We start from the raw sequence: 15,901 nt of genomic DNA, 5'->3' as shown, positions 1-15,901 counted from the left end.
CAACCTTGCCCAATACTACCTTTTACCTGGTCTCCTTCAAAGAAATGTTATTAATGAATGCCCAGTTCAACAAAGTACCTGACTTGACATCTGAAATGCTCATGTATTTTATGCATTAAACATGTACAAACATCAGCTTTTATGAGCGCATTCTGAGATGGTTTATACAAAGTTAAATATTTGAGCAATTACCCAAATCATTCAGGGGAAAAAAATCTTATTTTTACCTGCTATACTCAGTTAATTGGACAAAAAGTTTATGTATCTTGACTTATTTGGATAATTACCTCAGTTTTCCATTTCACTTTGTATATAAACAGATATAAACCTAATAAGCTGGGTTTTGCTTATGAAAAGGTATTATAACATGAAGGAAAGCAGAGAGTTGGCATATTTAATCAACCCAGACAGTCATAATTTAGACCAGAAAAACTGACTTCAGAAATGTGCCAGTTCATATTTATCAATTTGGTAAATGTCAAATAGAACTTTCTACTTTCTAACTTACATTCTTTACATGACTATTGACATCTCTCCCACCAGGGTAAATTTACTCAATCCAAAACTATTTTCTAATTTATGCCTATGGGCCAGGTACTGGGGGAAATGATGGCCCAACTCCTGTCTTCATGGAGCTTAGAGTCAAGTCAGGGAAATCAACCATATCATCTCACAGGCCACAACAGATGGAGCAGCAGACTTTAGGTGAAGGGGTGGGTTAGGGAAGAGATATAGGAGCCAAGTTCCAACTGAAGGATGAGTATGTCAGCAGAGCTAGCAGGGGGCTGGGGAAGTGGGGGTGCAGGCAGGGTCCAAGCAGAGGAAACAGCATGGCCAAATTTTGGTTTCAGGGCTGATTCAACTCTTAAATTCTACACAACATCCAGCATGAATAGGCGCTCAGTTAATATTCTTGAGAGTGAATGAGCAAATAAAATGACACTTATGGAGCCCAATGAAATGACAACAAATATTCCTCCTCTAATGGCAGTGTTTTGTGGGCTAAAACAAAATGTCAAGATGGGTTCAGTGGGCTCATCTGACTGGTTCGAAGTGAACATTAGTTGGGGGCTCAGGAGCTGCACAGTCAGTGGTCCAACACCTGATATCTCATCAGGTAACAGTTAAAATTTACTGTGCACACACAAGAGGCCAAACATTAGTCCCAGGCAGGGGAGAGAGGCAGACAAGGTTCTCAACCATAGGATCTTGTGGTCTTGGAGAAGATGGCTAAGGCAGTATACAAAGACAATTCCCCCAAAGTGTGTAGGTACCATGTGTCTGCCAAAAGTATGCTGGAAGCAGAGGGAGGGGTCAGAGCTGAGCTAGAGAAAGACAATGGAGCAGGGACAGTGTCTGGGAGGAGAGCAGAAGCATCTTCAGGAGTAAGTAGGATGAGCCCCCGGCTCAGGCAAGGGGAGGTCGGGAGGGGCACACAACAGCCCAGTGACTTCACAGCTGCGAGAACAACCACGAGCAGTTGTAAAAGGTGCGAAGGAGGTGGTGAGGCTGAGAAGTGGGAGCCAGATCACATGACCTGTGTACTCAAAATATTTAGACAATTTTTATTGGCTGTATTTTAGCGCAAAGGGGATTAAAGCCAGTGTCGGAACTAGCAATTATGACGGTGTTGGTTTGAAAGCAGTGACTGCTCAAGTGAGCGATTTCATCACTAAACCTCCAAATTGATTTTGCTTTCCCCATTTAATCTGGACAGGAAATGAATTAGTGCTTTGAATTGCAGATGTTCAAACTAAGAAGTTGCTGACTCTTCCTCAGACGTTATCTGCTGTGAAGAGAACAGAGTAAGGGTAAAGAAAATGCCCGGTTGTCTGTAATGTTCTGAATTTAACCTTTCTTCTTTCTCATTTAATGGCTCTCATTGCAAATGTTTCCCAATGAATGCTATTTAAAGAAATCAGAGCTGGGGTGCCTGGGTGGCTGCGTCGGCTAACTGCAGCTCAGGTCATGATCTCATGGTTTGTGGGTTTGAGCCCTGTGTCAGGCTCTGTGCTGAATGCTTGCTCAGAGTCTGGAGCCTGCTTCAGATTCTGTGTTTCCTCCTCTCTCTGCCCCTCGCCAGTTCGCGCTTTGTCTCACTGTCTCTCAAAAATAAATAAATGTAAAAAAAAAACCCTTTTTTAATTACAAAAAAAAAAAGAAATCAGAGCTGATCAGAAAATGAAATACGAAATATGGTGTCTATATGAGCATGGGCTGGACCCTGTTCTAGGACATCTGATGATATTCAAGATTCCTTCCAGCTCTGTCAGTCCCAGGCAGACTGAAGAAATATAGTTGCACGACCCAAAGCATCATTTTACGGGTGTCATTCCTGGAAAATGAAACTCTTGCCAACACTTTGCCTTAAATGCACTGCCTCGGGAGGTACATCTTGAAGACAGACAAGCTACACCACACACCAGACTATTTCCTGTGCAGAAGGGACTCTTCCAGAAGGGCTCCGTACCCGCAGCTCAGAGTCTCAACACATGTTCTCTTTTTTAATATACGTGAAATTCCAAGTTCTGCTTCTCTAGTTCTTAATGTCCTGAGCAATTTCAGAAGCCATCCTTCTGCCAAGCCCCAAACTGTGTGACAAAATCAAATGATGAATTTTGCTCAAATTACCTTGTTTATTACAACCTCTCCTGCTGGTGATTACATTTCATTGGGGGAGACGGAATGTGAAACACGTTGGGGAAAGAAATCTAAAAACTCACCCACACACCCTTGCCCATCCTGTGGGGCCTGAAAGCCCTGATAACAGAGGCAGCGGAAGGAGCCAGCCGTATTGTCACAAAACCCGTGACTGTCACAAACAGTGTTGTTTACACATTCATCAATATCTGCAAAAAAGACATTTGACATCAGACACAAAACACAGACTGACAAACACCAGATATTAATGGAGAGACAGAGGCGCTCAACATACCCCGGTTAGCATGAGATGATCGTGTTTACACAGAATGAACTTCTAAAACATTTTACATGTCAATAAAATGTTTTCATGAAAACATCTTCATAGACAAATGTTGGGCTCTGTGAGAAAACATTTACTTTTCCCCAGGAAATGTTTTCAAATGGAAATGACTGCTATAATTGCCATGATCAGTATTTTCTACATGTTTTCTATCCTTTATTTTCAAGAAGAGAATACTCCCCTGCAGGGGAAAGGTGTGAAAGTGTGGTCACCTTTTTGGATCGCGGCCCACATTCACACTTCTATCTGCAGAGGTGGAGGTCCAACAGAAGCCCTGACTTGCCTGGCTATTGTTCACTCAACCCTAGAGATGACCTTGGTCAAGTCTCAACAGCATTCCCAGGAAGGGAGGAGCGATGGAGAGGGGGTAAGGAGGAAGAGGAGGAGGAGGCAGGGGTGGGGCGGGGGAGAGGGAGACAGACAATCTGATGAGTTCAGCAGCCTAACCAGCCAGTCTTATTCACAAGAGAAGATTTCCCGTCACCAAGTTAGAGTCATTTAAGGTCCTAAACGTCGATGCTGCTCCAACTGACTAGCGGTGGCCGACTTGTAAATTCATTGTGTTCTCTATAAACATGATAGAAAGTGGTCCTGAGCCTTTCTTTCCCCAATAAAAATGTTCTCATAAAAGTGATGTCTCAATTACAGATTTACAAACAGACTTTCAGATACACTTCTTTATCATTACAGTGACTAATTTACTTCTTTTCGTTCTCATCTGCCTTCTCCTTCTTACTGGCGCAATGCATGCTAAAACTTGTTGGGTTCTGTCCTCTCTGCCTCTGGATTACACGGTCCTAAAATACAGGCTTTTGGAGAAACAATTAAGAAAATGCAATTACTTCATCCAAATACATGGGAACATAGCAAATGATTTTAAAAAATGACAAGTAGCCCTTGACAGAATTTAGTTTGGAGGAGCTAAAAACACTGACCTTTCCTCTTTCTCACTTTTCTTTAAAGTTTCATTTATTTAAATAATCTCCACACTCAACATGGGGCTTGAACTCATGACCCTGAGATCAAGAGTTGTGCATTCTTCCAATGAGCCAGCCAGGCGCCCCTGCTCTTTCTAAATTTGTTAACGCTGAGTCAAATGTTCTAGAAGAGAGAGATGAATGCAATAATTATTTGGTGGCTGTCTCATCTCCCTCCCTAATTCTCCAACATAATGAAGCATAAGGTCAGAGACTGGCTCACTTTTGAATTGTAAAAACCGAGTGCCTACCCACTTTTCCTAATTTTCTCAATGCAAACAGAGCTGTCCCTTCTCCTTTCAAGGCCAAAGCTCCTTCTCCAGCCCCTTACCAGTCTCTCCTCCTCTAGTCCTCCCTGTTCATTCTTCTCTAGCATCCTCAGTTCCTCCTCCCCTCACCGACTACAAAAATGTTAACATTTCAAAAAAAAAAAAATCAGGTTAAAATCTCTTGGAAAAGCATTCACTTACCAATGACGTCACCTACTGTGCTTTTCCGTTCATTCTATTGTTGCAAAATGTCTCACAAGTACTATCTACACGCACTGCTTTTGTTCCTCACATATCTTATCAGCAAAAAGAAACTACAGTAACCAAACTACTACTAGTAACATTGGTATACTCCTAAATTTACTGTGACGACTCAACAAAATAATGTGTATGAAGTGCTTATAACCTTGCCTGGCATGTGACTATACAGACCATACAGGCCAACCATTATTATTACTATTATTTCTCCTCCTCTTCCTTCATGACCTGCAAACTCACTTTCTTCCTCTTTATTCCAAGAAACTCCTCTGAGAAAGGCCACCAATGGCTGACCTATCAGTAAATTTGACGGTCATTTTCCAGTCAGTCATCACCATTATCCTTGATTTCCAAGGCTGGCCAACTGCCGCCTTCAACTGTCTCTTTCCATATCCCACAATAGAATATTATTCTTGTTCGACTTTAAAACTTTTTTAATATTTATTTTTGAGAGAGAGAGAGACAGACAGAGCATGAATGGGGGAGGGGTAGAGAGAGAGGGAGACACAGAATCTGAAGCAGGCTCCAGGCTCTGAGCTGTCAGCACACAGTCTGACATGGGGCATGAACTCATGAACTGTGAGATCATGACCTAAGCCAAAGTTGGACGCTTAAACTGACAGAGCCATTCGGGCGCCCCAATTCTTGTTTGACTTTTAACCGCTTTGGCCAGCCCTTACCCATTCACAGCCTAGAGGTGGGTCTGCCAGGGCTTGGGTCTCCCTAGGACCTGCTGCTTCCTCAGTGCTGCTTCATTCCACCCTTTCTACACAATGTGGACTTCAATTACCACTGTCCTCAGAAGGAATCCCATAGCTAAATCTCCAGCCAGAAGATCCTGCTTCTTCTTAATCATTCCCATTTCATCTTCTGGTATTATCTCAAACTTATCAAGCCCAAAACCAAATTCACCGTAGTCCTCCTAAATGACACTTCCTGAGCTTACTGACAAATCTCTCGGATTTCTGTCCTTGTTTTTTTGCCTCCAACTCTTACCTCAACTTAAGCCAAAAGCTAAATGACATTATTTCACATCCAAAAAAATGAATCTCTCCTGCAACATCTAACACAAAGATGCCATGCGATAAATCTGTTCTGATGGGTTTCCAAAGTTTGCGTTAGGCTACAATATATTGACTGATCACAACCATAGGAGTAACTAACTACACAGTATCATCAAATCACTTAACACAGTCCGCTGCTAATTTTAGACTTACGGAAATGGTAATTGTCTAAGAGATTATTCATTGGGTCACAGGATTTAAGGGCTGGAAAGAAACTCAGAAATCTTTCACGTTACCAATTATATACTGATGACTCCCCAGTCTCTCTCAAAGGTTGACCTCTGTCCTTTTAAGACCATTTATTTGATACTATGGAACATTTTCATGATAAATGAACTTACTATCACCCTCCTCGTCATCTTCAATTATCCTATATTCTCTTTATCAGAGACTCCAACCAGTCACTCGAGCCAGAAATCTTGGGACCATGCTTCCCTCTCTCCTCTGTCCCATCCCTCCCCATCATACCCTCTTATCTATCTTCCCCACACTTCTCATTGCCAGTCTTGCCCTCCCTCTCATCCATTCTCCGCCAACTGCAAACCTGTCAGGGAGACTCCCTTGCTCCGAATATGCAGTATCTCTTCTCAGTCTGAGGACACCAACCTCTCTCCTTGGCCGAGCACAGAGGACCCTTCCTCCTCAGGCTCCTGGCTAAACGTCCAGCCAGAGTTCTTAGCCAACACTTCCTTCCCAGTTTATGCTCCAGCCCTCTCAGCATACCAGAGTTTCTGGAAAACCCTGTGGTCTTTCATTTCTCACGGACTTGGAACCCCTCACTCCCTGCCTCTAATAGAAAGTCTCCCCATTATCTGTTTTGCTCAGAAACTCTTCCAGGCTAATCAGGAGTCAGCCCAAGGGACACCTCCAATGCAGCAGACTCCAGGGTCCCTCCTCTCGGCTCCCAGAGCATTTTGTGCCATTGCAATGCCCATCAAGGTCACTTTTTGGGGTGGAGAACCTTCTACTGAATCTTACCAGTAACTCAGTGCCTTACTTAAATGAGACTGTAGATAGCAAAGAGGGAGGAAGGAAAACCAGCGTCTAAAAATTTGGCGGCTTTGCAGTCCAGATTCTTGAAGTAAAATCTTTTGCTTTCCTTTTTATTAATCCTGTGCAGTTACAGCAGATGATGACTTCGTGTTAATGACCACCAGCTCAGGAACTGAATAAGTGACCTTAAGGTAAACGAGTCCTGAAATGGTTATGAATTACTGGGCGCCTTGCAGTCTCAGACTTAATGTACTGGTGATTAACACACAGAAAGTTTAGATGAGCAATATTTTGGATTTGAATGAATAGGAAAAAATAACGTGGAATGCCTGGAGACGAGCTCTTCAGCAACTAATATTTTATGAAAATGATACACTCTAACTCTCCACAGTTTCATGTTTTCAACAAAGAGGTGAGGTAATAGCTTAATAAGAAGACAACATTTGTTTTACTTCTCTAATGACCTGTATAAAACAACATTTCATTAGAGCTCTCTTTGATGATGTGAGCACTGAGACATTTTTCCATTGTTAGCTCTGTCTGTGAACAGTTAGAAGAATGGCTATAATTAAGATAAACTCTATGAAAATAAAACTGTGTTAGAAGAGAAGCCCTAAAAAGATGCAAGCTTCATTAAATGAACAAGTGAAAGCCATCGTGTTTTGTTGAAGTTGATTTTTGAATACAAAACTCAATTTTGAAAGATGCTAATAAGACATGTTTTCTCTCTGGCCATTCTATTAAATTACTGAAACCAGTTCTGCTTAGACATCTGTAAGAGCCATACATGGTATTATCACCAGTCATATTGTCTACCAGAAGACTGACAAAGAAATGACTGTCCAGAGACCTCTCGATAGGCAACCCCGATGAATTAGTTATGCTCCCTGTAAGAATTGCTTATTTCTTGTGTGAGTTTTTTTTTTAATTAATATTTTACAGAGCAAGGCAGATATAAATATCATGGATATAAATTCAAGAAAAAATGACACAGGCCAAGGAGAATGGATCACTGACATGAATTCTCTAATAACAAGATTAATATAAATGTCAGAAAGAGAAACAGAGCATCATTCTGGATGACTGGAACTACCAGTGGATCATTTTTCAAGTAGCAATACTGTCAATGATGGGCTAGGCCCACACTGTGAAGGTCTTAACTTCTGACCATTTGGTAGATCTATTTTTCTTGTCCATATGCTTTTTACTTGGTACAATTTCTCAACAGACCAAAGCTTTTCAAAATTTACTATTATCAGGGATTTTATATAAAAGAGCAGAACTCCAGCCACATTCCTCAAATTCCCAAATAAAGGTATCAGTAAAGTATACTTGGTGTCACCTTTCTACTTCGGTAAAGGCAACTATGAAATAAGGTGAAAGTATGGAAAAGAGGCATGATTTTCTAAATGGTAAACCTTCTTTACCCACTGGAAAATTACAACTACATTCAAAGACCTCAACAACTAAATTCCTAATAAAACCTCAATGATTCCATTCGATGTTCTGTACTATATCTCTCCAAGTATGGGTATGGGAAGAAAGGAATATTTGTGTATATTTTGTCAATGAAATTATTTGGTTTTCTTCCTCTCAAAAACACTTGTCAGCTTCTTGTGCTGCTTCTTTCTTAACATGCCCTATCTTTGTTTTATTGACTTTCTCTTTCTTTATCCTGAGTAATACACAACTACCATGGTGATGGCTATAAAAGGCCAGGATGAGAGGACAAACAGAACCAAACCGTGAGTCCAACAAGCATAGTGGAGTTTTTTCACTACAAAGATGGAAGTCAGGACACACACTTTTCGACTTAGCCCTCACTGATGTGCAGTTTAATCAAGTATCCCCTCCTCTTGTCAATAAGGCCTGAACATTAATTACCATCATACTTGAAACCTAAATATCCAAGGTACCGTAGGTCATGAAGAGGTGATTTTTCTGGCACACACTTGCAAGGTAGGCCCATCAAGCACCTAAGTTGTTGTAGCCATGGGAAATCCCAGAGCCATGTCTACCATTGCTGCTCTTTGGATTTCTTTATAAAAAGAAATGACACACAATTTCAGTCCACGGCTTCCTGACCAACTGCAAGTGGTTAAATATTTAGTGCCAGAATCTTAGGAAAATAAAGCCCAAAAAGTTGGGGGGGGGGTGGCGCTTACACTGGAAGGGATGGAGGGTTCCTGCTTCAGGGGAAATGCAACCTTCATACTTCTTACTGAGAGGAACGGAAGCCGACTAGGAGACAGTAAATCCCAGCCAAGAAGTGGGATTGAACAATGTTAAATCAGCTGAATAGCTGCCCAAAGGAATTTTAAAATGGCATGGCTGCTGGCCCAAAAGAGATTAAGGTCTCTCTCACAGCAGAGGAGAGAAGCCAGGATTAAACAGAAGAGGGGTGCAAGGCCTAAAGAAAAAAATAAAATTTAGCCAATAGGAAATTAAAAACTGGATTTGGAGATGGTCCAGACAATACAATAGGATATGGAAAGAGACCTTTAAAAAAAGGTCCACTGAGGTCTGGCAACTTCAACGAAGCTGAAGAATATGGGCCTTATGTGTTATGGAAAATAACTTTGTTCTGGTAAATGGGGATGAGCCAGAAAGCAGCAAAACGACGTCCTTGTGCAGGGAGTGACTGCCATGCCGTCACTTGACAGTGAAGGGTGGGCCTTGATGATCACAAGTATGTCCTGAAAGCTAGTAGCCTAAATTAAGTGACAAGAAAAGACAGAGGTAGCAAATTATACTTCAAATTCAACTTGCTAGTACATAAATTCTAGAAAACGAGGCTAGCCCATGAGAAGTCATTTTCTTCCTACTCTTAAAACCCACTGCTTGAGAAAAGATGTACTTAAATTTATCTTTAAACATTACCCAGAGAAGCCTCCCATATGATTTCTGGAAATATCTAGAAGATCCAGAGAAAGTAAACCAAAACTGTGCTCTGATTTTAATCAACTATTATGTGGACCATGGATATTCACCATTCACAGTTAAAGACATCCAAAGGAAAACCACTCTAAAATCACGAACATCATCCCAGTCCAAAACCATGGGACTCAACCTTAATTACCTCCCCATATCCAATCATCACACTCTTCTCCATGCTCTCCCCTCCTCTCAGTCATATCCAGAACTTCCCGGTCTCTAACCTGAATTCCCACAGTGGCATTCTAATGGATTTTGTACTTTGAGCCACTCAAAATCCACTCTCCATAAGACAATAATTAACCTATGGAGGGGCACCTGGGTGGCTTAGTCGGTTAAGTGTCCGACTTTCGCTTAGGTCATGATCTCACGGTTTGTGGGTTCGAGCCCCGCGTCGGGCTCTGTGCTGACTGCCAGCTCAGAGCCTGGAGCCTGTTTCAGAGTCTGTCACTCCCTCTCTCTCTGACCCTCCCCTGCTCATGCTGTCTCTCTCTCTCTCTCCTAGAAATAAATAAAACATAAAAAAAAATTTAAAAAAATTAACCTATGGAAACAGTCCAATCAAATAATTCTCTGCTTAAACCTCTTCAGTTTTTTCCATGGAAAACAGAAAGGCCCTTGACATATGGCCTCTGGATCACATCCATAGTTGGGTTGTCAAGATATGTGTTTTTCTAGCTGGCCCCTATCCCCCTTCTATTCCTTTCCTCTTTCCGTCTCTATTTGGGTCATTCCATCAGGATCAAACATTTCCAGTTATCTTAAAAATAACCAAGATCCTCCCTGTATATAAGCCCTTTACCTAGAATCCTATTTTTCACCCTTTTTAATAATCAAGGTTCCAGACCTTTCTACACAAGCTGTGTCTACTCCTTTAGTTCTCATACATTCTTGGGTAGCTCCCATATACACTGATCCACTGAAATGACTGTTAATAAGGTACCCATTTAATAAAATCCAAAGGATTCTTTTTGACTGGTACTTTCAGAGATCATTCAGTGGTATTTAATACAGGTGACTACTCTCTTCTTAAAGTACTCCCTTCCCTTGGATTCCATGGTCCTATATTCTGCTGGGTTTCCTCTTAATCCTGTGGCCACTCACACATAGCCTCTGTCTTTTACTTTACTCCTAAATGTTGGTGTTTTTCAGGGCTTAGTCCTAGATGCTCTTTTCTTCTCATTCTGTGATCTCTCTTGATGGCCTTATCCATTCTAACAGCTTCAAATACCATCTATATCTGATGACATCCAGTTTATATCTCCAGCCTAGACTTCTCTTCTAAGCACTAGATCTAAATTGATCCAATTGCTTGCCTGATACACCCACATGGATATTTGGTGGACAACTCTAATAAACCCTAATTATAACTGTGATCTTTAAAAAAAAAAAACTGCTTTGTTTCTACCCCATCAGCAAATAGTACCAACAAATACCTACTTGCTAAATCCAGAACTAGAGAACTAATTCCATTTCCATTTCCAAACAGCACCCTGGGTGATGTGCATTTTATATACGGTAAAACCTTGGATCGTGAGTTAGTTGTTCTACTAATGTCTTGCAAGACGAGTAGTCCATGATGCCGAATGATCACAATTAAGTCANCCCATGCTCAGATGCCTGGTCTAAGGCCACAGTGTTTGGCAGAAACCAGTGATTTTTCAGAATATCGGAAGGCGCCCACGACTAGCACTAGTGTATTTTTTTCTCCCTTCAAAGCACCTATAAGCAGTCCTGGCATGCTGTTCCCTACCTGCCATCCCCACCCCACTCTCCCGACACATAATTCACTCTTTAGAGCTCAGCTCAAATGCCATTTCGTAAGACATCCTTTTTNAGGACTTTTTCCTTGCCTTTATAGCAGCTGTAATGGTTTGTGGTCACAGGTTGTCTGGAAAGCTTATTTGTGTTATCTACTGCTTGCCCCAAGCACATGCACATCCTAGAAGTCTCTAGGTCTCCATCATATCTGTCCTGCTCACCACTACATGCCTATAGCTTGGAACCAAGTCTGGCATGTAACAGGTGCAATGGCAACATCCAGCATATTACTTGTTTAATATGAAAGCAAGCAAGGCTTCCGCAATCCAGCCTTTGCCTACCTCCTTAGCTATCTCTTATTTATCACTTTTCTCCAGTTCACATGTTCAACTGAAGCTAATTACTTAGTGGTCCTCAACCTACCCAGTATTTCAAGTCTCCAAATCCTAGCCTGTGGCATTTAATCCACCAGGACTCACTTCCCCTGCAGCTCCTTGGTCACATTTTTTCCTAGGGAATCTTCGTCTGCCCCCCAAGCCCTTCAAGGCTCGGCTGGAGCCTCTTGGAACCTTTTGACCCAACGCTGTGTTGAAAAATGTGCCTCGTCACATAGCCTCCTCCTGCCCCTCACTTTACACGTAGGAAGACCCTAAAAAGATGGCACATCACATTCTCACCCAAAGCTGAGCCACTCACAGGGGGACGATAACCACTGAAGGGGCGGGGCTGGGCTAGAAAAACAGCTGCTGACACAGCCCTTTTCCATTCCTTCAAAAGCAACGGTCACATTAAAGCTGCGCGGAAGTTTAGAAAGGTGAGTTTATAATGCAGAAAGTGGTATCTGAAATTTTCAGGGGTGAACTTGAAAAGCTGTTCTAGGATGAAGAGAAAAGAACTGAATGGTAAGAAAATATTCATTTCTGTATCCTGGAGCACGAAGGAGTTAAATATAAAAATAACGCCACAAAGATAAAATACTCTAAAAAATAGGAGGATACGATTGAGCACAATACAAATTTTGGCAAAGTAAAAAGCTGATAAAGATATAACAGCATCATAAAATTAAAAAGGCAAACAAAAGAATGGAGGACATATCCATAAGGCATTGATAAATCATTATTATCTTTAATACACATAAGAAAAACACAAACTCTACCCACATAGGCAAAAAATATTTCACAGAAAATGTAAATAAAGAAGCTAATTTCACTAAGAACAAATGCACATTAAAATGAGACATTACTGGAGCATCTGAGTGGCCCAATGGGTTGAGTGTCTGACTTTGAGTCAGGTCATGATCTCCCAGTTTGTGGGTTCAAGCCACGCATCATGCTCTTTGCTGTCACCGCAGAGCCTCCTTTGGATCCTCTGTCCCCCTCTCTCTCCTTGCCCCTCCCCCATTCAGGCACACACACATTCTTTCCCACTTTTTCAAAACTAAACATTAAAAAAATGAGATATTATTTCCTCCTTATCAAATTAACAGAAAAATAGGAACATGAGTTTCTTGAGAGTGTCAAGAGCTGAGTCTCACTGGGCAGTGGTGGAAGCAGAAACCATCAAGGCATTTCTGGAAAGTAAGGTAGTCCATTTATTGTTAAGACACATAAAACTGTCAATATCCTTTGATCTTGTATTAACTGTCTTATAAGCTAGTCTAAGGATATGATCATTGATGAAAATAAATGTTTACATACAAGTGTATTCACAGAGCATTAAATAGCAATGACAACAAAGGAAACAGTTTGTATCTCCATAATTAGGAAGATATTTTTACAAATACATGGTATACTAATGTTATGAAATTATGTGGTCATCAAAAATTTATTTTCAAAGGGATTTAAATATCAAAAAATATATAAATACTATAATGCTAAGTGAAAAAGTAAAGATAAAGATAGCCACCAGGGCGGCTCAGTTGGTTAAGCCTCTGACTCTTGATTTTGGCTCAGGTAATGATCTCACCATTCATGGGTTAGAGCCCTAAGTCAGGCTCTGTAGAGCCTTCTTGGGATTCTCTCTCTCCCTCTCTCTCTGCCCTTCCCCTGCTTGCATGCTCTCTCTCTCTCTCTCTCAAATAAATAAACTTAAAAAAATAAAGATAAAAAGTAGAAGATCTTATTTTAATACTTAAATACTGAAGACTCTAAAAAAGAAATAAGCCCAACATTAACTAGTTGGTAGATAAATAACTTTACACTTGCTAGCATTTTCTAAATTTTCTACAATGAGCATGTTACTCTCAAAAACAGAAAAATTATATAGTTGAAAACAACTATTTGAAGATACCAAAAATAGGAAATTCTTTTATGAAAGCATACCCAAGTATATGCTGCACTCTAACTAGAAAAAGCAAATGAATAAAACTGTATATACAAAAAGTAGAATATTCAGTTATTCTAAAAAGAATTAGAAAACTGAAAACATTAAACACGTCTTCCAACTGACAAAAAATAGAATGTCTTATTTTAAAATAAAGTAGTTTGCTTGAAATGATAAAAATTACATGAGAAATATGCTGCTAATTATTAACAATAGTATACACATATTTTAAATTTTAAAAGCCACAGCACATCTCAATAATTGCAGCTGCAACTGAAATCAAGCAAACAAACAAACAAAAAATAATGCTTTTTCATCTAGCCAAGTTTTTTTGTTTCTTACACACAAAGCTGTATTTGTTTAGTTTTCAAAAATTCTGGAGACTGCCCAAAAGCACACATTTCTGAACATTAATTCAGACATTCTGTTGAATGAAAAGTAAAAACACTTTAGGCCTAATCCCTTCCTTCAATACAAATGGTAAATTCCCAGCTGTAAATATTTTCTACTGAAGACTGACTTTTCTATGGTATATAGTTAAGTATTGTATACAATTTTGCTTTTTATTGTGTGAAAAAAGACCTTGGACCAGTATGTTACAGATCCCACACTTATTTTCTTTTCCTTTCATATACTGTTGAGGTAAAAATCATAGGGAAATATTCTCCAAAAAATATGTATAAAAAAAGCAGGGTAGGAAGGGATTGATATAATAATAAATACTCCAAAAGGCAGCCAAAAGCAAAAACAAAGGAAAAAGAGATGAGACAAACAGAAAACAGAGAAAGATATAGATCTGAACCCTCCAATACCAGTCATTATGGTAAGTGTATGTAAACTAAATTCTCCAATTAAAAGACAAGGATTGTCAATTTGGATTAGCAAAAAACTACACTATTCTGCTTACAAGAAAAAGGCTCTTTCAAAATAAGAACATGGAAAAGTGGGAAAAGACAAACCATACAAAATCTAATTGAAAGAGGCATATGTAGCTATACTGGTAAAAGACAAAATGGATTTAACGCTTAGATGCACAGGGAGAGACAAACAGGGACAAAGGGTCAATACATCAGGAAGACACCAAAATTTTTGTTTTAATTCCACAGGCAGATACTATAGAAAACAAAACCCAGGAAACTAAAATCAGAAACAGATAAATCTCCATAATAATGGGAGATTATAAAACACTGCTTCAGTAAATTATGCACTAAGCAGACCAAAACAGTAGGGATATACATGATTTAAACAATTTACAAACTGGGCCCTAATTAACATATACAGATCCAACTGCAAAATAGACATTATTTTCAAGTACACAAGGAATATTTACCAAAACTGGCCACATTCTGCATCATAACAAATTCCAAGGATTGATATCACTGAAAGTATGTTTTGTGGGTAGAGGGGTATTAAGATATAAGTAACAATGAGGTGCCTGGGTGGCTCAGTCAGTTGAGCATCCAGCACGGCCTCAGGTCATGATCTCAAAGTTCCTGAATTTGAACCTGACATTGGGCTTACTGCTGTCAGCACAGAGCCTACTTTGGTTCCTCTGTCCCCCCACCCTACCCCCCGCTCCTCCCCTGCTTGTGCTCTATCTTAAAAATAAAGAAAACATTAAAATACATATAATTAACATATTAAAAATTCCCCAAATGTCTGGTTCTTAAACAAAATATCTCTAAATAATTCACCGGTTGAAGGGAAAAAAATGACAATGGATTCATAATACTTTTATCTGAATAGCAAAAAACATATCAAAACTTATATATGCAGATAAAGTCAGTCTTAGAAAGAAATACATAGCTATAAATATATATTAGAAAAAAATATATATATGATGGGAAAGAAAGTTGAAAACCCAATGACCTAAGGATCTATCTCAAGAAGAGAGAAAGACAAATGAAACCCAAAGAAAGGATAAATATAAAGGCAGAAAATTAACATAATAGGAAACAAAGAAAAATTGACAAGTTATTTTTTGCAAAAACTAACACCTATAGACAGATTGAGAACAAAACAGGGGCGCCTGGGTGGCTCAGTCTATTAAGAGTCAGACTCTTGATATTGGCTGAAAGCAAGATCTCGCAGTTTATGAGTTAGAGACTGATGTTGGGCTCTGCACTGGCAGCATGGAGCCTGCTTGAGATTCTGTCTCCCTCTCTCTGTCCCTCCCCTACTGGTGCTGACTTTCTCTTCTCTACTTTCTCTCTCTCTCAAAATAATAAGTATACTTAAAACAAAAGAACAAAACAAAGCACAAAATAGTAAATAAAAAATGAAAGCCATCACTAACACATTCTACAGACATTAAAAAGAGAGTTACAAAAGATATTATGA

General features: G+C 39.8%; 1 protein-coding gene across 8 annotated transcripts in view; it reads right to left on the bottom strand.

Annotated features, from left to right (window-relative positions):
* The window catches only part of LTBP1 (latent transforming growth factor beta binding protein 1), a 399,796-nt gene that overhangs the window by 44,896 nt on the left and 338,999 nt on the right, over positions 1-15,901 (bottom strand). For 5 of the 8 annotated variants that reach the window (XM_077772762.1, XM_077772765.1, XM_077772768.1 and 2 more), the window contains one exon: positions 2,724-2,849. The exons of the other annotated variants lie outside the window; for them this stretch is intronic. In XM_077772762.1, coding sequence (XP_077628888.1) covers positions 2,724-2,849 — 126 coding nt within the window. The remainder of the gene's footprint in view (positions 1-2,723; positions 2,850-15,901) is intronic. 8 annotated transcript variants of the gene reach the window in all.

This window comes from Crocuta crocuta, unplaced genomic scaffold (assembly GCF_008692635.1).
Source record: "Crocuta crocuta isolate KB4526 unplaced genomic scaffold, BGI_CrCroc_1.0 scaffold363, whole genome shotgun sequence".
Taxonomy (NCBI): Eukaryota; Metazoa; Chordata; class Mammalia; order Carnivora; family Hyaenidae; genus Crocuta; species Crocuta crocuta.
This window is presented reverse-complemented; position numbering and strand designations above follow the sequence as displayed.